This window comes from Bicyclus anynana, chromosome Z (assembly GCF_947172395.1).
Source record: "Bicyclus anynana chromosome Z, ilBicAnyn1.1, whole genome shotgun sequence".
In the NCBI taxonomy this organism is placed as follows: domain Eukaryota; kingdom Metazoa; phylum Arthropoda; class Insecta; order Lepidoptera; family Nymphalidae; genus Bicyclus; species Bicyclus anynana.
Window position 1 is genome coordinate 21,120,033 of NC_069110.1, and position 25,608 is coordinate 21,145,640.

General features: G+C 35.8%; 1 protein-coding gene across 2 annotated transcripts; it reads left to right on the forward strand.

Annotated features, from left to right (window-relative positions):
• Positions 1-1,986: 1,986 nt before the first annotated feature.
• LOC112049718 (nucleobindin-2) lies at positions 1,987-25,588 on the forward strand. Of its 2 annotated transcripts, none has more exons than XM_024087727.2 (10): positions 1,987-2,175; positions 3,159-3,275; positions 5,881-5,988; positions 6,546-6,653; positions 7,971-8,138; positions 10,050-10,172; positions 11,757-11,856; positions 13,898-14,131; positions 15,253-15,356; positions 23,093-25,588. In XM_024087727.2, the coding sequence occupies exons 2-10, from the start codon at positions 3,165-3,167 to the stop codon at positions 23,696-23,698; spliced, it is 1,662 nt and encodes a 553-aa protein (XP_023943495.2). In that variant the 5' UTR covers positions 1,987-2,175; positions 3,159-3,164; the 3' UTR covers positions 23,699-25,588. The 2 variants fall into 2 exon arrangements, with proteins under 2 accessions (XP_023943495.2, XP_023943494.2); XM_024087726.2 differs by lacking the exon at positions 11,757-11,856 and adding an exon at positions 11,608-11,707 and having other exon boundaries at positions 1,988-2,175.
• The last annotated feature ends 20 nt before the right edge of the window (positions 25,589-25,608 follow it).

Below are 25,608 nucleotides of genomic sequence, written 5' to 3' on the forward strand. Positions count from 1 at the left end.
CTCATAAAGAGTGAAAGCAGGGAGAGCACGGAGCCCTGAGGAACTCCCGCTTGGATCAGCCTGGGGGATGAGAGAGTGCCTACTAGGCTGTATCGACAGATAATTGTGAAGCAGTCTGACTAGTCTGCTAGGCGCTGTGCTTAACTATTAAGCCTTAGTGCCAGACTCGGTCGAAGATCCAGTAGATTTTTTAAATATTATATACTAATTATATAATATTAAAAATTAATTTTCATTATATTTTTTAATCATTATTTATTTTTTTAAACTCCGTCACTGTTATGTAACAGATTAGTATCCCGCCAATTTATGTCGACTTTTCATTTAGGGAACTCAACACGTTGTTGTTGCGGCTTATTCCGATTAAGAATTTTGCGCTAAATTTTCACCGGCTGTAGAAACTCACATGGCCGTAGCATTTTATTTTTAATTACTTTACTTTTTACATAAATGTTTTCCTCTAGAACTTAATTGACGTCTGAACAGGCTGTATGGTCAACGATCTTTGCCTGTCGCCGAATTTAGTTGGGGACAAATTAAAAAAAAAAAGCTAATGACAGCAGTTCTATTTTTAAAGTTCATTCCGGCCCTTAGGTGGGAAGTAATTTGTATGAGTTATTCCCTCCCTGTGTAGGGAAGCAGCATTTTCCACCCAATACTCAGATCAAAACAACACTACTTTCCGAGTATGAGAAATGAAAACGTTATTGTCATGAAGTATTTGTTTTACATGCATTTAAAGTTGACCAAAACGCTTGAACGTTCATCTTTTGGTGCCACTACCCTAATCTAAAGTGAATCCCTACTCTGATAAGATCGGCGTCCAATTTATTAGTTGCGGCGATTTAGTTGCTGTAGATGTGGCGGCTGTCATAATATATCGCTATACCTGTTAGTATACTCGGCAACTTAGTCGGCCAACTTAAAAGTTGCCAGTGAGCGGGGGCTCTAACACCACATTGTCATTTACTGTCATTAACAGAAAGATCTGTCATTATAGAGCAAACAATCATTATTAATACTTTTATTAGATTATTAAAATCATAGTGGAAATTCGGATAATCATAAGACGAATTAATTAATATAAATATAATTTATTTAAATGACATTGACTTGAATTTATTGAAATTTAATAAATGTAAACCATGAAATTACTTATCTATACTCTATACTAATATTATAAAGAGGTAAAGTTTGTAACTAACTGTTTGTAATAACTACTGATCCGATTTCAAAAAATCTTTCTCCAGTAGAATGCTACGTTATCGAGGAGTGCTATAGGCTATATTTTATATTTTATATAGGTATCTTATATATTAGCAGATTTATCATTGTTTTTGTCATACAGATTGGACCAAAATTCATCATAAACAGACTTATTGGCATGGGCTGCCTTATCCATTGTGTAAAATTCATATCAATGTATGGAGGCTTTATGTACCTTTAAAAGTTCTACAAAAAAGTTCGCGACACCCACGATTGTTACGAACGAACTTGCCATATATCTATCTTCTATATTTTAGCTGATATAGCATCTTTATAAAAAATATTAATTTTATATACTTAGGTTTACGTCATTATTTATAATTCGCGGGCGTCTGCTAGTATATTCTATACATAAATTTACGATTCGGTACAAGTATCTAAAGATCGGTGATCCGAAAGAGACAACGTTATGACAAGCGTATGTTAGAGGGAAATAGACAACAAGACAACAGTCAAACAACCCTAGGCCCACGGGGCCTATAGAATTCTATGATTTAACCTTAGATATTAAAGCATAGAATTAATATGTACTTGTACCGAATCGTAAATCTATGGATTCTTAGACCATTAAATAGATACATAGAATATAAATGACTCTTCTTTTTAAGAATTAACCCAGAATACGTCACTCTATTAATCTGAGTATAATAATCTGTTTCACTATCTGTAGTAACAAATATCTAATCTGTGCAAACAGACACGTCATCTTCATAACTTTATTTGTCGTCTGTGTAGCCTGTGTGCACGTCATGTTGTAAACTCGAAGGCGAAAGTGTTTTTTTTTCATCATTAAACATTGTTCTGCAAATCATACGTTTTCTTCGCTGGCATCTTAGATTCCGAAGGGAATATTTAATTGGTCCTGCCATAAATTGTAATAAGACCAGATTGCATAAACAACTCTAAACTGTAAGTATTTCTAGGCTCTATTCTTCCTTTGGGAACATTGATGCACGATTTAGCGTTAATTACACGAAATATATTTTTCAAAATGATATGGTGATTTGCAAGTACTCTTTTTGAAAGGGATTTTGTTAGTTTCACACAGTTTAGTGGTAGATATCACTTTGTATTAACAAGGAAAGTAATAGGATATCAAATGTATGAATCAACATTTAAATCGTTGTTGGTTTAGTTTTATTTTCAGAAGACTATTTGGTTTACGTGTTTAGACTGGACGCGTTAGTGTGTACTAAAGGAATGTCAGTACAGCAGGAACAGATACACCATAAATGTTTTAAAGTGATACTTCCGATGGAGGATTGAGCTGGGATGGCCCAGTGAATATGACCTCTGCCTCCACTTCCGGAGAGTGTGGGTTCAAATCCGGCCCGGGGGTGCACCTTCAACTTTTCAGTTGTGTGCATTTTAAGAAATTAATATATCATGTGTCTCAAACGTTGAAGGATAAACAATGTGAGGAAACCTGCATACCTGAGAATTTTCTCAATTCTCCGCGTGTGTGAAGTCTGCCAATCCGCATTAGGCCAAAAAAAAATACAAAAATCAATAATTTTCAATAGATGGCTGGTGGAGGGCTTCGGCCGTGGCTAGTTACCATCCTAACAATAAAGACGTACAGCTAAGCAATTTTGCGTTCTGATAAGATGTTGTTTAGAAACCAATAAGGGTGTGGATTTTCATCCTCCTCCTAACAAGTTAGCCTGCTTCCATCTTAGATTGCATCATTACTTACCATCAGGTGAGATTGATGTAGAATAAAAAAAAAAAACATTTAGGTATGAAGTTATATGCATTTTCTAACTTCACTTTTAATTGGTTTGGTAATAAACCATGGTAGGTATAGCATGGTTTAAATGATATGACAATAAGTAAATATAGAATAGTATAAATAAGTATAGTGTAAATAATGTATAAAACTTTGGTTCAAGGTCACAATGAGGTTGTTTTGTACTATATTATCAGTTATAACAATACTACAGTGTGCGTATGCACCACCAGTCACACCAGACAAGAAAGACCAGGACAGTGAAGTTGTTGATGATCTAGTAAGTTGTTACACATCTTATTATACGCGGTTTAAGTTTCTGTTTGTTGCCAATAGTGTATTGGTTGCTTACGTAACTGTGCTATAGTCTGGCAAGTTCATTGATAACACTCCCATGATATGCGAGCGACGGGGGAAAGACTTCGCGGGTGTGAAATCTGCGTGCGGGGAAGTGACGCGCGTCAGTCGTTGATTTTTCATTCATCGCTACACGCCCCCGCGCCGCGCGCAACATCGGGAGTGTTACGAACGAACTTGCCAAGCTATAGCTAATGGGGTGATATTGCCAGAAGTGCACATAAGTTAAAGTAAAGCTTGTCTATATATGCAAGTAATTTATATATTATAGTAAGTACTATTGAATAAATGAGCTTGTTTGTGACCAAGTGTCACAAAAATATTAGTTCCATGTAACAGTATACATTGATAAATTGTTTTATCATTTGATTAAATTGAAATTGGAACTGTGGTTCTTTTTTTATATTATATGCGACTAAAAACTTTGTTTATTTCCAATAACTTTCTTGTGATTGGTTGCTTGCGAAACTGTTGTAGCGAAGTTACATTAATTACAATGGACCCGCAGTATTCGGGCTCTAGTCTTAGACATTGAATGGTTTTTTTCTCTCTTTTGGTATTACAAGCAGATGTGTGCTATAATCTCATTATGTTAAGTTCAATTTCTTATAGGAATACAGGACAGTTTTCTTTGCACAGCGTAAAAAGTGACTTGCACAGAGTTGGATGTGCTGACATTGATTTTATTTGCATGAAGCCATTAAAGCCTTGTTGAAGTGACCATTGCAGCCAGTTATTCTCTAGCTAGAACTGCATTGTCATCAGTTGTATCCTAAACACTGGACTATTGTCATACCCACTCATGTTTGTTGTATATGGCAAATGAAAAACTTATTCATTAAAGTTCATGATTGATATTGATTAGAAACTAAACTGTTTTTTAATATTTTGATGTTTAGTTTGGCTTCTGTTGAGTATAATGTGTGTTTTGTATCATTTGATAGAGTTCATCTTTATGATAGACATAAATATTTCCAGAATGTGTAAAATCAACCATTGTCCTTGTAATAAATAACTAGTTTGTAGCATTACTCTTTAAATAAAGTTTAGGCTTTTGGCCTTATGCTTGCAATCTTTTGAGAACATGATTGTATTTAATATAAAGGTCATTAATTTAAAATTGTAGCAATGTAGTCAGTGAACGTTTTTACCTGGGAACCCAGATAATGTGAATGGATTTTTGTGATTATTTTTTATTCAAATCCTTATGTTATATACTAAAATGTTTACCCATAAAAAAATTACTGCTATTAGTCTAAAACTAATCATCTCTTAACCTCGAAAATATGTGTCGATTTGTGTAATTTTTTTCAAATTGATTGTTTTGTTCTTAAGTTATTTTTGTCGATATTTTTTTAAAGCGTTTGATTTTATTATTCCAAAATATCATAGAGTGACAAGATGGAAAATAAAAAAAATCGCAAACTGCATCATGTTACATATCAAAGTAAAAATTAAAAATTAATGTTAAGAGGATCTCAATAATATTTTATATATTTTACAATAAAATAGGCTGATAATGATGATACTTAAACTTGACTTTTTTTACATAGAAGTTCCCTATTTTGCGGTAACTTTTAATGGGTAGTAAACTTTTAGGAATAAAAATTTCATTAAGATTCATTCACCTTAAATGGACTTCAATTTCGGTTTTTTTGACTCAACTACAAGTGCACTTCCAAATACCGACTTCAATAGATTATTATTATTTGTATAACTAAATTAATAAAAATCTTTTGTTGTGCGTTTATATTGCATGCATGTAATGTAATAATAATAAGTAAAAGGTAAGGATAATCTCTGGATCTACTAAACTGATTTATAAAATTCTTTTACCACTAGAAAGCCACATTATTTGTGAGTGTCACAGGCTGTATTTCATCCCCGTATTCTCACGAAAACGGGGACTACGCGGGTGAAACCGAGGTGCATCAGCTAGTATTACATAAACGTGCTCATAAAATTGATTACATATTATATTATTAGTGCATTACTTAAAATGTATTACACATAAAGATAATACATGTCCTGTAGCCTTGCGGGCAATGCCATATTTGGAAAGCGACAGAGTTGGCGAATATATTCCCATACTAGCGGACGTCCGCAACTTCCTTAGCTTATAAAATGAAATAATGGACAGATACTACAATTTTAGTTATATGTATTATTGAAAATAAAATCCACCGAACTTGTTTGACAATCATTGTTTTCTGTAGTAAATTAATTAATTGCAAAGTAACACTTAATAATGTCAAACTGACTGGGTGGACTTTATCCTTCAATATACATTTGAGTTAATGAATAACCTGGCTGAGCGTTTAATCCCCCAGCTGTGTGATATTAATTTATTATCATCCAAAATAATTACCTTTATGTGTATTAGATGTTATTTATAATCATCATCTATTTTCGCTCAGCTCGCTGCAGGGCTAACCTTCCTCTTTACAGAAAGAAGAAATGATATTCATGGTTGTGATTGATTATGTATGCAAATTATATATATTTTACATTATTGTATATTTTTTTAGGCTGAGTACACTGAGTATCATAGGTACTTAAAGGAAGTGGTACAGGCGTTAGAAAGTGATCCTGACTTTCGGGAGAGATTGGAAAAAGCAGATGAAGAGGATGTTCGGGTGAGAATAGTTTTGTAATGTAATATCAAATATGTGGTACAGGTTGCATCATAAGTTGACCCAAAATGGCGGTCTTTTTATCATTAATTCACAGGTGTCATTAGAAACTATATCAACTTGAATCTTCTTGAACTGAAACAACATCTTATGTTCTACAATCACAATGTGTGTACGAGAGAGATTAAAAATAGTTTACGTGATATTTTCATATTTCAAACTCTAGACCAGACATTTTCCTTTTGTCCAAACAAACTAAGGGTATAGTACTTTTTGAGCTTACTGTGCCGTGGGAGACTAACATTTCGAAGGACCACATTATAAAAGTGAATAAATATTATGAACTAACTAAAAATGGCTATGTAGTTAGTCTGTACACTGTAGAAGTAGGTGCGAGAGGAGTGCTAATCGATTGTCAAGGAATCCCTTAATCCTTCTCTCTACCACGCGATGGACCTGACACCCACACGGTGAATTCATGGATTTATTCAGAGCAAACTTTATATTTATATGTGGGTTTAACATATATATTTATTCATGATTATAATTTATATTTTCAGTCTGGTAAAATAGCTGAACACCTGGACTTCGTGAACCACAATGTCAGGACCAGATTGGATGAAATTAAGCGTCGAGAGTTGGAAAGATTGAGGCATCTGGCTACCAAGGTAATATTTGTATTGTACGTTATATTTTATTTGTCCGCCGCCGATCTCCTCAATCCGACCTTTTGGCAAAATCTATTCTTCGTGAATATCTACTAAGTATAAACTATCTTCCTGTAATTTTCGGTTTTATATATTTTGCTAACTATTCTTTAAGACATAAGTAATAAAAATACTGAAATGATGATAATAATTATAAAAAAAATCTTAATGACGTACCTATTTCTCTGATAGTATTGGTATCTATTAAAATAATCTTAATGTTTTATTTATCACGCCAGTACTAAGAACCGACTAATTAAATATTATTTATGAGAATTATTATCTTTCACCAGCAGATAAGAGTAAAATAATCCGAATCTGACTCATAGGTGAAGTTTGTTTTGCGTTTGTCAATTACTTGGTATTATTGCCTTAATGTTGAATTGACTGGACTGGGGAATTTACCAAGCAAATCTATTTGTGTTAATGTTGAAGTCAATTTTATAATTATTTTGTTATATATACATACTAGCAGACGCCCGCGACTTCGTCCGCGTGGAAATCAATGTAAACTTTCAACCCCTATTTCACCACTTTAGGGGTTGAATTTTAAATATTCTTGAATCACATTATATTTCGAATTTTTTTATGATTTATGAACAAATTCTTAAAACTGTAGGTCTAAAAATGAAAGCGCACCCCTTCTATTTTTATTTTAAGGTCAAACAGTACCCTATGTTTTGCTCCTGGGTCCCATTTACCATTATACCAAAATTCATCTTGATCAGTTCAGCCGTGAAAAGGTAACAGACAGACAGACTTACTTTCGCATTTATAATATTAGTATAAATTACGAGTATAAAACAAAGTCATCCGCGGCGTCTGTCTGTTCGCGAGAACTCTACTAATAGTAGTGAACAGAATTTCAAACGCTTTTCACCAATAGCGTGACTTATGAGGCTTTCGTATATTCGAGGGGAGACCCCAAAATATCGGGAATATCGTCACAACGCACTTCTGCAAACGATCCTTTTATTGTTAACTTTTTTTTAATTCATTTGGTACTTACGTTGGGCAATCCGGCGATTGTTGTTTTACTTCCTCCACACTGGCTTAACACATTACTCTCGTGTCTCTTTTGGTTAGTGATTTAAGTGTGAATTCGTAATAAAATCACATTTATATATTTTAGAATGATCATTTTTCATTTATTAATTTATTCTATGTAATAGGTACACCGTACATTGATGGAATTAAACCAAACCAAACAGCAACATAAACCACAGTTAGTTCCGTGCAGTAGTTATATATAAACCTTGTAAATGTTTTATGTTACAGCACTATGAGCTGACAAATGATCTTAACTTCGAAGGAAAAGTGCCTTCCAACGAACACTTGGACCACCGAAACCCTCACACCTTTGAAATTGATGACTTGAAGAAACTTATCAAGAAAACTACAGCAGACTTGGAGATTGCCGATAAGAAACGCAGGGACAACTTCAAGGTATAGTTATACATATTTCTTAGAGATAGATTATCGGTGCCATTCGGATGTACTCGTTTTATTTTTTATTCTTCACAAGTTAGCCTATGACTGCAATCTCACCTGATGGTACGTGATTATGCAATCTAAGATGGATGCGGGCTAACTTGTTAGGCGTAGGATGAAAATCTACACCCAAGTCGGTTTCTACGCGATATCGCACCAGAACGCTAAATCGCTTGGCGGTACATCTTTGCCGGTAGGGTGGCAACTAGCCACGGCCGAAGCCTCCCACCAGCCAGACCTGGACCTATACTCGTAGTGTACTTGTAGCGACGTGTTCAGTGTTCACGTCGAGAGGTTATGTTCCAGAGAAACGAACGTTCTTAAAATTAAATTAAAATTGTAAATTTACTTTATTAGTAATAAAACTGATTCAAATTCATTTCCAGAAAGTGTTTTCAAAGTGTGTTTCCTCACAAATGTGTTATAAAACGTCGTATAACATACGTGCGCTTTGATAATTACAGCCTCTGCTTCCTTACTAAAGCTCTCCCCTACGGCTCGAGCCTGCAATATCGTCTCGGCTGTAATTTTCAATTTATATCTTATATCATAATGTACATCCTGTACTCTCTCAATGATATGAAGTTTAGTGTATGGGAGACCATACTATACAACAATATTTAAGATCTTAAGTAACAATCAAATACTCTTATTACAGTGAAACATTTTTAAAAACTTTTGGTATTCTTATGTACAAATGGTAATATAATGCTTAACCTGCCAACAGATGGCGCTGTATCATTTTATCTCGCGCTTCAAGAGTTCTTCCTGAATATCTAATAGTGTGAAGGCGTTTAATCTTACTTGGTTTGTTTAACCTCGTGGTGACATTGGCATATAAATTTTTGGAACGGGTACCCTTTTGGTACCTGACGAATGTACTATAACAATTAACAATAAAGATTAAAACATCCAAATTTTTTGCGTCTATTAGTGGACTAGCAGAGCAAGCGAGTTGCAGATGTGAAAATAATCTTTATAGGTCATTAAAGTCTTAACTTCAAGACAAAATAGCATTCACCAATTACAATACAAATATACCTAATTTCACACAAGTAATATTCTGATGTTATAACTTATCGTTACAACAATACAACATAATAAAATACAGTTTACAATCAAGATATTAAATATAAAATACTTAGATTTCATAACACAGCCTCAGAAAACGCGGGAAGACGCCATGAGTCATGACCAATTCGATAATAATTTTCATAAACCCGCTTATTGACAAACATTCCTTTTGCATTTTAAATTGACCAATCACACGCTATCTGCTCTAACAACTGTTGTCTATTGTTTCTATTTAAACTTAATAATGTAAGGTTTATGTTTCAAGTTTTACTTTAAACAATACATGTAGAATTATTGAAACAGAATAATTAAATAATAACAAATACGAAAATAATAGAAAAAGGTTAAGTCTAATTATGTTCCCCGTAATGTTGTTTGAATTTCAATTTAAATGGGACATTACACGTGACGTCATCGTTGGAGACCCAACCTTTGAAATTTTTCATAAACATTCACATTTGTTTGTATTTTTCCAATCCAATCCATTAATCAGCTTATCAGTTCAACTTTGGAGCTATATTTTTTTTTTCAATACTTTATAAAATAATCTCTGGATGATGGCGGCTTGACACCGTCGTACTTGGAGGTACATGCTAGAGGCCTATGTCCAGCCGTGGATGTCCACAGCTGATAATGATAATGATGTTGATGATGAATGATATCTGTGAAATGGGTTGAGTACTTTCTGAGTTAAATTAAAAAAAACAAATCATCACTTAATCATGTTTTACTTTTTTATAATATTAGTATTTAACTTAAAGGACTAAGTATTTAAGTTTAAATTGCTTTCAGGAATATGAAATGGAGAAAGAATTTGAGAAACATCAGAAGTTGGAAAAGTTGGACGAGGTGCAGAAAAAAGAGTTCGAGGAGAAACAAAAAAAAGAAGAAGAAGCTAAGAAACACCACCAGCCGGTAGAAACGAATTTCACATCATATAAAAATCGGCCAAGTGTGAGTCGGGCCACGCACAGTATAGAGTACCCTAGATTCAATTAGCACTTTATACCCTTTTTTAATGCACACAAATACCGATTACGATACCCCACACCGTGTGATAGATGATAAAAAAATCAGAAAAAATTTAATATTTTACAAAAAGGATCCCTAAGTCAATAACAAATATAGCAGACCCCTCGTAATCTTTCGAAGACCTGTCCAAAAATACGCCACACTATGAGATAAACGAGTAAAGCATGTACACTAAAAAATGTATTTTACCATTTTGTTCACATTTTTAATGTCTCTGCGCTAAACCGCGGACAGAAGGACGGACGGACAGACAGACGTGGCGAAACAAGAGTTCCTTGTGGACTACGGAACCTAAATTACGAAATGTAATTTGATGTAATAATTTTTCAAATAACCCCAACACGGGGTTTGAAGTTTATGGGGTGTTAAACAGGGGTTGAACTTTTGTATGAAAGTCTGTCATCTTTCAAGTCATGTTCACAGTAATAGATACGAGTACAATGACTATCGATAGAATGTGAATTTCTTTCCTTTCCTTTTATTTCTTTTATTCTTTATTTTTTCTTTTCTTTATGTTCCTTTTCTTTTCTTACCTTTTCTTCCTTCCTTCCTTCCTCTTCTCTCTTTTCTTTTTCTTTTCGTTCCTTGCCTTTTCGTTCTTCTCGCTTTACTTTCCTTTGTTCTTTCTTTTCTTTTCTTTGGAAGCGGTTCCATAGTCATCATGTACAATTCTAATGGTAAAATTCTGAAGAATTTGAGGGAATATTTTAATGTTTGTTAAGTAACTTGCTCAAACTGACGAAGAAGACGTTCAATTATTTTAAATTGTGTTCAATTAAACCTTCCGACCTAATATAACATAATATTGATGTTATTTTTCGCTATTTAGTTGAGTGGTTACGTTTTTGTGTTATTGAAATCGGCTGAATTGTTTTTCAAGCTTACTTCACTATTATGAGTTACATTACATTTTACATTGGCTATCGTTAAAATGTAAAATGTAATGATAAATAAATGGGAATAAAAGCTTACACTGATTATTAGCAGACGAAGTCGTGGACTTCCGCTAGTAAATAAATAATATAATTTAATATTTTATTTTGGCTTAAAACCCAGTGAATTAATAATTACAAATAATAACAATTTTTATCTTACATCTTGAATCTTGATAGTCTTAGTCTTGTTAGTGAGTATGCGGTACTTCTAAAGCTTAATTTATTGAATTTAATTAGAAAATTTAATTTTAATCAAATAATAAAACAATCTGTAGTGTTCAAGGGATTATAGCGTAATGCCTACTCTGCCTCGAAACTGGCCACTATAAATATAACTGTTTTTTTTTAATTAAAGTCATTAAAGACATTAATAAATCACACAGTTACACCATCCGGGGTCGAAACAACAATTAGAGGAGGTATGGGAGAAACAGGACCACATGGATCAGCAGTTTGACCCCAAAGCGTTCTTCATGATGCATGGTAAGTGTGTGCTTATACTTAACAATACATGGTTGTTTGTTTGTGACAGTTACGGCACCCAGTCACAAGGGATCAGTTGTTAGAGATATGGAAGGGTGCAGATCATATGGACAACGATTTCGACCCGAAAGTGTTTTTCATGATGCATGGTAAGATCCTGCATGATAGATACCTGCTAATTGCTTAGTAATCGGTAGACGCCTACATCTTGTGGTCTCAAGTCATCTACTAAATTAAGAAATGTCAAAGTGTATATTTTTATCATATATTACTGAAAAGTCAACATTTCAATAAATTTAACACTAACTGTGATGTGTGACAATAGGGGTTAAAGTATGAAATTGCCGTTTTATTGCAATAGGTTTTTTGAATTGACATAGAATCTTCATGGTTTGAGGTTTTCGAATGAAACTTTTTTCAAATGGTTTCTATGATGTTCTTTTTTTAAAAAATGTGAAACATTTGAATATCGCCTTTCAATTGTTTTTGTTTTACAATTTAGACAAGAAAGATGGATACTGCGAAAATTCGAGTGATTTTTGAATACGAGTTCCGACGCGGAACTAACGCGGCAGAAACAGCCCGCAATATCAATGCTGCGTTTGGAGAGTGGTCTAGATCGTCGAAGTTCTATCGCAAAGGCATTAATGACCTTCCCATTAGATGGCAGCAATGTATAGATAATACTGGCAACTATTTTGATTAAATAAATTTGTTAAAAATTAAAAAATAAAACAATTTAGATTTTCAGTACAAATCGGCAATTTCATACTTTAACCCCTAAAATTAAGCATAAAGTTCCCATGCACACAATTTTACTTCAAATCATCGCCAGAAATACACAGTTTAAATGTAACAAGCCTGTTAGTATTGTTGTTCGTGTGGTCATTTGCATTTGTTGTTTAGTGTTCCTTTGTTGTGTTGTATTGATCGTGTTAGTTTACTCATACATGTCTCGCTTTCACGTTGCTCGCTTTACGTTTCGTAATTTATGTATTAATCAGGTATTTTTTTGTAATAATTGTATAAGTATAGTGCTTACACAAGCACTGCATTATTGTCTGGGTAGTCGCTTTCAATAATAATATAATAATAATACATCATTATCAAAATCATCCAATGAACGATACTCGCTTGTAAATGTCAACGCACCTGTAGTGGGGTCCGACAAATAGGCTTTCCGGTGCAAAGTCGCCATTCTATACCTTGGGAGTTGAGTTATCATCATGATAATCAGCTGATGGGCGTTCACTCCTGGACATGGGCCTCTTGTAAGAACTTGTAAATATTAGGTGCTGAACTGCTGTGTAGTAGCACTGCAGTTTAATACCGGTCTACCTTGTGTAAGGTCGACCCGCAAGAAATACTTGTTCAAATTGCCTGCATCGTTGGTTCAGTGGTAGTAGTCAGCCGTAGATGGAGCCGTGCCAGCAGTAGCTCAGCCAGCAAAGAAAAGAGAGTTTTGAAGAAGGAGGAAGAGACAAAACTCCAGTGGGTTAATACCACCCCAGCCTCTTCTCAGAATCAGACTTCAATTTTCACCAATTTAATAATTTACTCGTAGTAAATTTTAGTGTACGTATAGTATATACATCGTGAAGCGATTGGCGTCACAATCAATCGGCCTTCTCACACGAAAGTCTCGTTAATCCAACCGCACCGCTGACCGATACAAGCTGTAAGTCCTCGAGTATCACTTCGCGAGAGTTCGTAGGAGATACGATGCTATTGACAGAGATGCGCGAGCGCTTGTGTTGTCAATATTGCCGGGCGCGAATTAATATAATTGCAGTGTTAAAAGTTTCACATTTGTGATATACGATCACGAAGTTCTGTCCTGCGTTCGAATCCTGGGTTCCCTTGATACTCATTGAGTTTTTCCCTTGATACCCATTGAGCTTTTCACTTGATACCCATTGAGTTTTCTATTGATACCCACTAAGCTTTTCCTTTGAAATTGTCAATCCGGTTGTGATAAACCCCCGCGTCTCGGACGCACGTTACGCCGTTGGTCTCGGTCGTTATCATGATCACCTGATATTTAATGTATTTAATGTTTTCACCCTGAGCCCGCCAACCCTCATTGATGCAGCGTGGTGGGTCTAAGCTACATACCCTTTCCTTTAAGGAAGCAGGCCTGGCCTTGTAGCGGACTGTTAAATTAGGCTTCTAATTATATTAAAATGATAGACGTAGACGGCAATGGCGTATGGGACCCCGAAGAGGTGAAGGCGCTGTTCATCAAGGAGTTGGACAAGTTGTACACGCCGGGCGGGCCCAACAAGGACATGCACGAGCGCGCCGAGGAGATGGAGCGCATGCGGGAGCATGTCTTCACTGAGAATGACAAGAACCGCGATGGGTTGATTGATTTCAACGAGTTCATGTTGGAAACACAGCGGGCTGACTTCAACCAAGATGAGGGTAAGCTTTTGACACTAAGTACATCACTTTCAGTCGATGGACGTCCACTGCTGGACATAGGCCTCTTGATCGAGATAAACATAAGGAAATATACCATGCAAGACCAAACTTTAAAGTTCTCTAGCGACCGATTGCCACGACAAAAGGCTTAATGCCTTGGTATTCCATGAATTCACCGTGTGGGTGCTGAGATCATCGTGTGGTAGAGAGAATAATTTCGAGCACAACCCCGGACTTGTGACCGATGCTTTGGATTCATGTGCTAATATAAAACTTGCTGCAATTCTACAAAGGCCAAAGTCTTTAAACAAGTTATAGAAAGATTTTGCTGGTGATCGTCTCGTAACCACATAGCCATTTCTAGTTAGTTCATTACATACACACTACATACATACATACTGTGAATATTAGTCTCCTACGGTACAGTAAGCTCTACAAGTACTTTATGTTTAGTTTATTTGGAAAAATGGAAAATGTCTGATCTAGGTATCAAAATATCATGATTCCTCGATATGCCGTAGAAATTATCAAAGACTTACGTTTTAAACTTGGACCCTTGAGAGCTGCTACCTCCTGAAGCCAGTACACACTCCACTGGACTACAGGGGTATAGAGTACAGAGGTCTGGGGTTCGATCCCCGGTTGGGTCAACTGAGATGCCCTTAATTGGTCTAGGTCTGGCTGGTGGGAGGCATCAGCTACCGGGAAAAACGTACCGCCAAACGATTTAGCGTTCCGGTACCATGTCGTGTGGAAACTGAAAGGGGTGTGGATTTTCATCCTCCTTCTAATTGTCAATGATAATCTAACATTGTCTTTTCAACGAAATTACATAATTATCGTCATTTTACGTAAGGTAAAATTAGTATAGTCGTGGTAATAGTCGATAGTGACGTTATTTTAACAGAAAACTAGTATTTACGTAAATTCCATTGAAATAATCATGTTAGATGAACGTAGAAACTAAAATCATTACGATTTGATGTAAACTAGTGACTCATTAATTGAATGGTACACCGAGTTACATATTAACCCTGCTGATACAAAGAGCCTGTAACTACAGGCTTATAATTAAATATTATTTTATGTTAGGCAAAAATTATATAATTTGTTGTTTGTAGGCTGGAAGCCCATAGATGAGAATCAAATCTACACCCAACAAGAGTACGAGGCGTACGAGCGCAGGCGGTTAGAAGAACTGCATTATCTGCAGCAACGTGGTCTGGTGAGTATACGCACTTAACATTTATGTTTCTTATACAGGGTGCTCGGGAGTATTACACATAACTCTAGGGTTATATTCTTTGAGGAAAAATAATTGAAAAAATATATTAAAATAATAAGTCCAAAACCCGTTACCCGGGGGGCGGGTAGCGTTAACCGTTATACAACTTACGAATAAGTTATTACTCGATGTTATAACCTATGTGTATTATACATGAATTAAATATTCTTAATCTTCCTATGAAACATTTAAAAAATATCAGTTTTAAAATATTAATAAGGGTTATTCGATTTGTTTGTAAACGAATAATTTAACCTGTTTTCGAATTCAATTTCGAATATGAATATTATGTGCGTTTTGTTCCGACAGCCGCAGGTCCAAGGGCAAGGCAGTTGTCGTCGACAGTGCCATGCTATACAACTCTGTAACTAGATTTAATACTTATTATATTGATCTGTTCTAAATATGTACTTATTATATTGATCTGTTCTAAATATGTACTTATTATATTGATCTGTTCTAAATATGTACTTATTATATTGATCTGTTCTAAATATGTACTTATTATATTGATCTGTTCTAAATATGTACTTATTATATTGATCTGTTCTAAATATGTACTTATTATATTGATCTATTCTAAATATGTACTTATTATATTGATCTATTCTAAATATGTACTTATTATATTGATCTGTTCTAAATATGTACTTATTATATTGATCTATTCTAAATATGTACTTATTATATTGATCTATTCTAAATATGTACTTATTATATTGATCTATTCTAAATATGTACTTATTATATTGATCTATTCTAAATATGTACTTATTATATTGATCTATTCTAAATATGTACTTATTATATTGATCTATTCTAAATATGTACTTATTATATTGATCTATTCTAAATATGTACTTATTATATTGATCTATTCTAAATATGTACTTATTATATTGATCTATTCTAAATATGTACTTATTATATTGATCTATTCTAAATATGTACTTATTATATTGATCTATTCTAAATATGTACTTATTATATTGATCTATTCTAAATATGTACTTATTATATTGATCTATTCTAAATATGTACTTATTATATTGATCTATTCTAAATATGTACTTATTATATTGATCTGTTCTAAATATGTACTTATTATATTGATCTATTCTAAATATGTACTTATTATATTGATCTATTCTAAATATGTACTTATTATATTGATCTATTCTAAATATGTACTTATTATATTGATCTATTCTAAATATGTACTTATTATATTGATCTATTCTAAATATGTACTTATTATATTGATCTATTCTAAATATGTACTTATTATATTTAAAAAGTACAGGAAATGGGTTAATTGTTGTAGGTTTTCGACGAATTAACTCTCTCAAACGCTCTATAATGCTTACCTACTACTACTATTCATCATCATCATTTTCAACTCGTATTTGGCTCACTGCTGAACTCGAGTCTCCTCTCAGAATAGAAGGGGTTAGGCCACTACGCTGGCCCAATGCGGATTGGCAGACTTCACACACGCTGAGAATTAAGAAAATTATCAGGTATGCAGGTTTCCTCGCGATGTTTTTCCTTCACCGTTGAGACACGTGATATTTAATTTCTTAAAATGCACACCACTGAAAAGTTGGAGGTGGATGAACCGGATTCGAAGGCAAAAGTCATATCCACTGGGCTACCACGGCTCCGATGGACGTCCACTGCTGGACATATGGCTCTTGCATGGCCTTCCAAACAAAACGGTCTCGAGCCGCCAGCATCCAGCGGCTCTCTGCAACCCGCTTGATCTCTTCGGTCCACCTAGTGCGGGGTCGCCATTCCAGCACCTTGGGACCCCAACGTCCATCGGCTCTTCGAACTATGTGTCCTGCCCGATGCCACTTCAGCTTCGCGACTCGGCGATGCGACTTCTATGTCGGTGACTTTCATTCGTCTGCGGATCTCCTCGTTTCTGATTTGATCACGCAGAGACACTCCAAGCATAGCTCACTCCATCGCGACGAAGTCTCAGAAACGTAGGTCATCACTGGCAACACGCACTGCAAAATATTATAATGATATATTATTATATTATCCACTTGCATAATAATAAAATAAAACAAGTAAATTTAAATACATCATGCCTAACAACCGATAATACTATACCGGACGTCAGAGATTAGTAAGGCTCTCAAGTAACGAGTCACCAGGTGACGAGGGCATCACAGTAAAACTCTAGCGGGTGAAAAAATTGTTCCTGTTTAATTACGTTATCCACGAAGGAACAACACCTGTGATATGGTATAGAAGCGTGGTGCTTCTGTCCTTCAAATAAAACCGGCCAAGTGCAAGTCGGACTCACGCACAAAAGCCAGCCATTTACCACGTGATAAAAAAATGGGAGCCCCCTTAAATATTTATTTTATTCTGTTTTTAGTATTTGTTATCTTATATATATATATATATAAAAGAAAGTCGTATTCGTTACTCCACTTATAACTCAAGAACGGCTGAACCGATTTAGCTGAAAATTGGCAGGGAGGTAGTTTAGAGCCAGAAGAAGGACATAGGATACTTTTTATTAAAAAAAAAGTCGGGTTTTCCTTCCTGACGCTATAACTCAAGAACGCACGAACCGATTTCCACGTTTTTGCATTCGTTGAAAAGATCTATGAGGTTTATAGCAAAGAAAATTCAGGAAAAATTTCAACGTAGGGTAGGGGTAGGGTAAGGGTAGGGTTGGGGTATGGTAGGAGCAGGGTAGGGGTAGGGTAGGGGAGTAGGGGTAGGGTAGAGGTAGTTGAAAGTTTACATCGAGTTTCACGCGGACGAAGTCGCGGGCGTCCGCTAGTTTGTTATATGAGATACAGCTGGTGACAGATAGACGATCGGATTGTTAGCGGAGTCTCAGTAATAGGGTTCAGTTTTATCTCTTAGGTACAGAACCCTAAAAAGGAGCCAATAGTTTGCTGAATTACAGACCTATCTCGCTACTGAGTCATGTCTCAAGTTGTTCTCGAGAGTCATCACGAATCGTCTCGTTACACATATCAATAAAATTGAAGTGTCCGTCTATGATTTTAAAACATCAGTGTGTTCTCAAGTACTTATATTCTCTATCTGTGGCTGGACATATTTTAATGTGAACTTTCACTGAAAAATAGAAGAGGCTATTGAGAAACATTAAGCCACTTTGTATCTCGAAAAAATCCATGGGTCCCGCAAGATTTGTGATAAGCCAAAATACGTGGACGTAGTTGCAGGCGTCCACTAGTAATAAACAAATACTCGTATATGCATTGTTATGTATTACACTAGCGAACTCCCGCGACTTCGTCCGCGTGGAATTCAGTTTTTCACAAATCCCGCGGGAACCATGGATTTTTCCGGAATAAAAGTAGCCTATGTGTTCTAATCCTGAGTAAATTCTACTTTTATTCCAAATTTCAGAAAAATCTCTTCAATAGCCGCAGTACAAAGGAAATCCTGCGTCGTCCCTTATTTTATCCCCATGGGGGTTGAATCAAAAACCTATTAAAACGAACGTTTTCATCATAGTAGTTCCAATCTGTAATTTCAGTTCAATCTGTCGAAAAGAAGATTTATACAAACTGTCATGCCCTATTTTATCCCCTTGGGGGTAGAATTGATCAAAATCCTTTCTTAGCGGATGTCTACGTCACAACATCTACCTGCATACCAAATTTCAGGCCGATCCGTCCAGTGGTTTGGGCTGTGTGTTGATAGATCACAGTCAGTCAGTCACCTTTGAGTTACATACATATATTTAGATATCGGCACGAACATTTTATACTACGCTAACTCGAATTTTGTCATAATGGTTTTTTTATGTCGAATATTTCAAAATGAGGTGAATATATAAAAGGTGATATGTGAGAAAGAATGATGTTACAAATCTTATAATATGCTAAGTAGAGATACTTTAAGAAATAACTTAATTTAAATGACATAAATTATTGTTATCGGGGAGAGTGGACGCATCGCTTGTTCGTTTACATTCATCTAACTATACTGTGTAGCGCGGTTCTCTTCATGAATCGCAGATACAAGTTTTTTTTTTTTATTTATTTTCATCATAACTTAAAACTAGCCTTACAGGTATCACCTAATTCGCTAGCTTAGTACGATATAAATCTATAACTTAAGTCTATTTACCTTAATATCTACATTACAATTAATACTACCTACTTAGTATAACAAATACACCACTCAGCAATCCTTGTGAGTTCACACAGAGTACAAGAGAAGATGTCGATGTTCTCAGCTACGACGTTTAGAGTGGGAAGTGCGCACGTCAACGGAGCTTTTTTTGCTAAAATTGGACGTCCGCTCGATACCACCAGCAACTGAGGCTTGCGTCTCCGCGACACGTAAAGGTCCGGGACGTTTAGGCTCACCTGTACTAGTACCTCCGCATTATACACCTTTCCTCTTAAGAGTTTAAAGATACATAACACGAGTGTCAGTTCCCTCCTAACCCGCAGTTCATTATATCTGACCATGCCTAGTATAAATAACGTTGGGTACATTACTGGATAATATGGGTATACCCCATTCAGCCTCATATACAAACACCTAATGAGTTTATTCTGTACGCGCTCCAACATCAGGCTATATTTAACCTCATGTGGAGCCCATATGACCGAGTTACTTTCTAACTGGCTTCTCACCAAAGCATTATAAAGCACTATCGCCGCTTTTATGTTGCTGAAGCCCCTAACAGTACGTAGCAAGAAACCTAAATTTTTGTAGGCTTTCTTGCAGCACTTTGTTATGTGATTACGAAACGTCAGCTCCGTGTTCAAAATCACCCCCAGGTCCTTCACCTCCGAAACTCTCGAAGCTGGTACCCCATCGATCTTATAATCATAACGAAAGGGAAGACTGTGCCTTAGAAAACGAAATTATGGCACATTTCGAAGTGTTAAATTGTAACTGATTGTCCTCACTCCATTCAATTACTCGATTTATGTAATTTTGTAATCTAACACAGTCATTCTCATCGTCTACAGTCAAGTTACAAGTTATTTAAAATATTAATAGTATTGTTTTTGACGGCCTCCGTGGCGCAGTGGTATGCGCGGTTTACAAGACGGAGGTCCTGGGTTCGATCCCCGTCTGGGCCGATTGAGGTTTCTTAATTGGTCCAGGTGTGGCTTCGGCCATGGCTAGTTACCATCCTACCGACAAAGATTTACCTCCAAGCGATTTAGCGTGGTACGATGTCGTGTAAAAACCGAAAGGATTGTACATTTCATCCTACTCCTAACAAGTTAGCCCGCTTCCATCATAAATTGCATCATCACTTGATAAGATTGTAGCCAAGGGCTAACTTGTAGAGAATAATATAATTATAGAAAAAAAAAACTTTGATGTTAGGTAGGATGTTAGGTATATGTATCTTCATAACAACAAGTTGATAGATGCTGCGGAGATATTGATTAGTCTCGAGCCGGCCGTTGCTAGGCTACCACTGGCAATCGATAAATTGGTGTGGGCGAGAACATGCGCAGCAGGACACAGTATATAAGGCGAGATCAACATTTTCAAGTCCTTTTCCATCCGCAGTCGCGGAGGTGTACGTACGGCCATACGGCCCGGGGCCGCCCATAGAGCCCCGGGCCGGTGACTCCTTCTGTGTCGCTTGCATCCATCCCTTACATTACCAAACTGAACAGAAGGCCACCAGATTGCACACGGGTCGCTGAACAAGTCAACGGAAAGATGGACGAAGATTACACGTCGTTTAAGAACAGTTGGAATCGACAGCGTTCTATTTGCTGAAGAAGATAGGTATGAAGAATTTCGTTATGGAACATTGACTGGCAGGAAATTTGCAGAACCGAAGATAAATGATAACATCTGGACGAGTAGTTTCCCGACGGAAAATTTAGTATGCGACAGCTGTAACGAACATCCCTGAAACAGGAAAGAAGATGGATGCCATGCTTTTATTAGTCATCAATGTTTAAAATTTGTCTTTGTATGTAATTTATGTACTCGCAAAAAGTGCTATAAGCGACACATACGCTTGCATCTCTCTCTCACATTTCCAGCCTGAACAGATGGCTACTGACTTGGTCTCAGATCGACACGGAACATAGACTGACAGAAAAGTTGCGTAAGCGAAGATGAGCGAACATCTGGACGAGTTATTTCGCTACAGAACAATTAGGAAAGTATCCGGAAGCTGAAAACACAAATTTGCTACGAAGAAAGAATATGAAAAGTGCTTTTTTAATAAATCAATAATAAAACATACATTTTTAACCTCTTTCAAATTGTATTTGCGTTAGAGTTAAGATGATGGTTTAATCAATTGTAATCAAAAGAAACATTAAATTGTAAGACATGGAAACTTTATTTATTACTAGCACCCTATTCCCACCCTACACATACCCTACCAAACCCCTACTCAACCCTACCCCTACCCTATCCCTACCCCTACCCACCCTACTCCCACCCTACACATACCCTACCAAACCCCTACTCAACCCTACCCCTACCCTATCCCTACCCCTACCCACCCTACTCCCACCCTACACATACCCTACCAAACCCCTACTCAACCCTACCCCTACCCTATCCCTACCCCTACCCACCCTACTCCCTCCCTACACATACCCTACCAAACCCCTACTCAACCCTACCATTACCCTATCCCTACCCTACCTTTGCCCTGAGTATCCTATGTCCGTCTCCTGGTTCTAAGCTACCTTTCCACTAATTTTCATCCAAATCGGTCCATCCATAGGTTCTTGAGTTATAAAATAGTGTAACTAACACGACTTTCTTTTTTAAATATATAGATTTATCCCATTATTATTTTTTGAAAGAAGAAAGAAAGAAAAGATCTTTGTTTTTTTTTTCATGTACTGTTATGACAGTGAAGTTAATGACATCATAGGTGACGTTTTCGACTCGACCATAACGACCGCGATAGCCGTGTGGGACTGATGCATAATTGCACGTTTTGATCCCTTATCACAACTAATGTAATCTGGAAACTTTTAGAATATCTTTGAATTGTTAATGTTAAACACAGTTGATTGTCTTAAATTATATAAAATCCCCAATTTATTAACATTAATTATTGTTAAAATTATTTTAATGGTAAATCTAGCAAGTGGAACGGGACAACTGCAGTCGTGAGCGTGATCGTTAGGATCGCTAAGTTGAACGTAGAAAATATGTAATGCAATCAATAGAGATAACTTGCTATCTTCTCGTATCTTTTATAAAATTCACTTATATTTTAATAACGCCTGTTACCGAATACCTAACCATTTAATAATCTACTTACTATTATAAAATTGTTAGGAGGGAGCCGTATGTAGCCCACCTCCATCTTAGATTGCATCATCACTTACCACCAGGTGACATTTTAGTCAAGGGTTAACTTGTGAAGAATAAAAAAAGAAACCCCCTACCTACCTACCCTCCCCCACCCGTGCCCTATTCTATACTCTACCCTACCCTATCTTAGCAATTTACTATTTTTTTTTCTCTAAGAATTAACCTCGTAGTATAGAGTATTCTACAAAAAAATAATTAGCAAAATCGGTTCAGCCGTTCTTGAGATTTGCGCTTGGGAAGATTTTGAATCTATTTCGGAATCGAAAGGGCTGTTAAAATGAGCTAAAAATAAAATTATTATACTAAAGTAAATTATAAAAATAACAAAATTTATTTAATTTCAGGTTGACGCCCATGGTCGTCCTATCCCCGGCGCACAGCAGCAAATACAACAGGCGTACCAGCAACAGCAGCAACAACAGCAGGGCTACCACCCGGGGCAACCGCAGTACGTGCCCGGACAGCCGCCGCAGCATCCGGCCCAACTAGCGCAACCACACTACCAGGGACAACCGCAAGGGCAGTACCAAGCTCAACCACAAGGGCAGTACCAGGGTCAACCGCAAGGGCAGTACCAAGGGCAACCACAAGCACAGTACCAAGGTCAACCACAAGGGCAGTACCAGGGTCAACCACAAGGGCAGTACCAGGGTCAACCACAAGGGCAGCCGCAATACCCAGGCCAGCCGCAAGCACAACAGCAGTATCAACAACAATACCAAGGTCAACCTCAGGCTCAACAACCAGGACAGCCGCAGTTGCAGCCCGTACAGAACCAGCAACCGAACATCAACGTGGCCCCAGCGCAACCAGCCCAAACGAACCAGAACCAACCCGGACAACAACAACCACTTGTACAAGCGCAACCCCAGCTCAACCAACAAACGAAACCGCAGGACAACGCCCAGGGTCAAGTACCAGCAGCGCAAAACGAGCCAAATGCTCATTAAACAACATACAACCCTGTAATATTACAATATATATAGGAAGAATTATAGGTTTCATTAGTGAGACATAGTTTTCCTACAACTTTGAGATTTTTATTTGGCCGAAAATTTTATACGTATTCTTTATTCAATCACTGTAAACTCTTACTCATTAATATGTTTATAACTGCCGTCTGCCGCTGCCAACAAGAAGCTTTGATGTGTTCTGATCTGAAGGGTATAGATTCCTACGACATAACATGCACATGAGAATAGGGTACTTGACACATATCAAAGGAGATGGTCCAAAATTATATGGAACCCAGGTCCAGTCATGGTACCCTGGCGGAAATAAAAGTTAATATTTTTTTTTAACTATTTTTGTTTATACAAATCTTTTCTAAAAATTTACTTTAATTCTTTCATGCTCTCACAAAAGTGTAACACTAATATAGTAGGTAGTAATGGCGGATTTATGACGTTTTCAATGCAGTAGTCGATTTGATGTTTGCTGTCAATTGACATGTCATGGTTGCTTTATGGGCGCCATCTTGAAAAAACTCAAAAACTTGGTTTTTAATTTTATTTATTTCTGTTTATTTAGTTAGATTTATTCACTTATTTAGATATTAATTAATAAAATCCTTTTATTTTTTAAATTTATATGATACGGGGTACAAGAGTGGACCTGAAATGGGCCATCTCCTTTAATATAAACGATATTAATTAATGGAAGTTACGGATTTAAAATTATCAAAACATCAAAAACTCTGTCGTCCATTTTGTGACGTCACAATATTACTTGATATAAGTTGACGTTTATCAACTTCAAAGTAATTATTAATAACTAATAGTTAGGTCAAATCCTCCGTTTGGTAAAGGATTTGTTAACGTGACGTCATGAAACAGTTGAAAAATACGCCATCATAACCGACAGCGTTTTTGCGTATGGTTAAAAAAATATTTAATAATTAAAATTTTCATGTAATCACGTCTCGAAAAATTATGATAATTTTTTTCAAACTAGTAGAACGATAATGAACAATTTAAGACCATTTTAAAAAAATGTCAACTAACCTATTATTACACCATAAATTAAAAGACTTTTAAAAGAGTAAGAAAAAGACTTTTAAAGCGACTAATGCTTTTTTATAAAAACCTATTTTTTTTTAATATTCATCTAGGTCATCGAACTTTTTCCGTTGTATTTGTGAAATTGTATATTTCTTTTATTTATATACCATCTCTTAGTAAGTAATTATCAAATGAAATACTAAAAGAACTCTATCCAATGATGATTTTATACTATAGATGGGTTACGTCCCTACAAAATCACCGCAATAAGTGATCCGAATAATAGGCTACAAAATGCACAATATTGTCTTTAATTAATAAATATATAATGTATATACATATACATTATATATTTATTATATACTTTTTACACTTCCTGAACACACAACTCTAGATTATAGACAATATTTAGGTAATATTTGTTTAATAATGTCCGTTGTTGACCACAACTGACATTGAGATGTGGAAATTTCCTCTTTTGAGCGCCTTATTTTTTATGACCTAGTAACACATCTAACAGTATTTAACATCATTGACTCCATCGGATTATAAGTTTTTCTCCAAATCGTCTTTCCTATTTATACCTTCATATAATATTAAGAAATATATTTTACAATAAATTGCGTACTCATGTAAATATATTTGGTTGTCCATTAGTAAGTACCTACTTATACGGATACAATATCTACACTTGTATATTACTCAAACAATTTTCTCAACTATGAATGTGCCAAAATCGTGTAACGAATATTTGGAATACGAAATTAAAATATTTTATTGTCTTAGTGTAATATTATTTACAATTGAGATTTATTAGACCTAATAAAGTGTGCAATTTCATTATTGTTTTTTATTTCATG

Excerpts from the sequence above, each read along its gene's own strand:
- LOC112049718 (XM_024087727.2), top strand. The coding sequence starts at position 3,165 with ATGAGGTTGTTTTGTACTATATTATCAGTTATAACAATACTACAGTGT. Across the intron at positions 11,857-13,897 it reads AGTGTTTTTCATGATGCATG|ACGTAGACGGCAATGGCGTA; the intron begins GTAAGATCCTGC and ends TTAAAATGATAG. Across the intron at positions 15,357-23,092 it reads ATCTGCAGCAACGTGGTCTG|GTTGACGCCCATGGTCGTCC; the intron begins GTGAGTATACGC and ends ATTTAATTTCAG.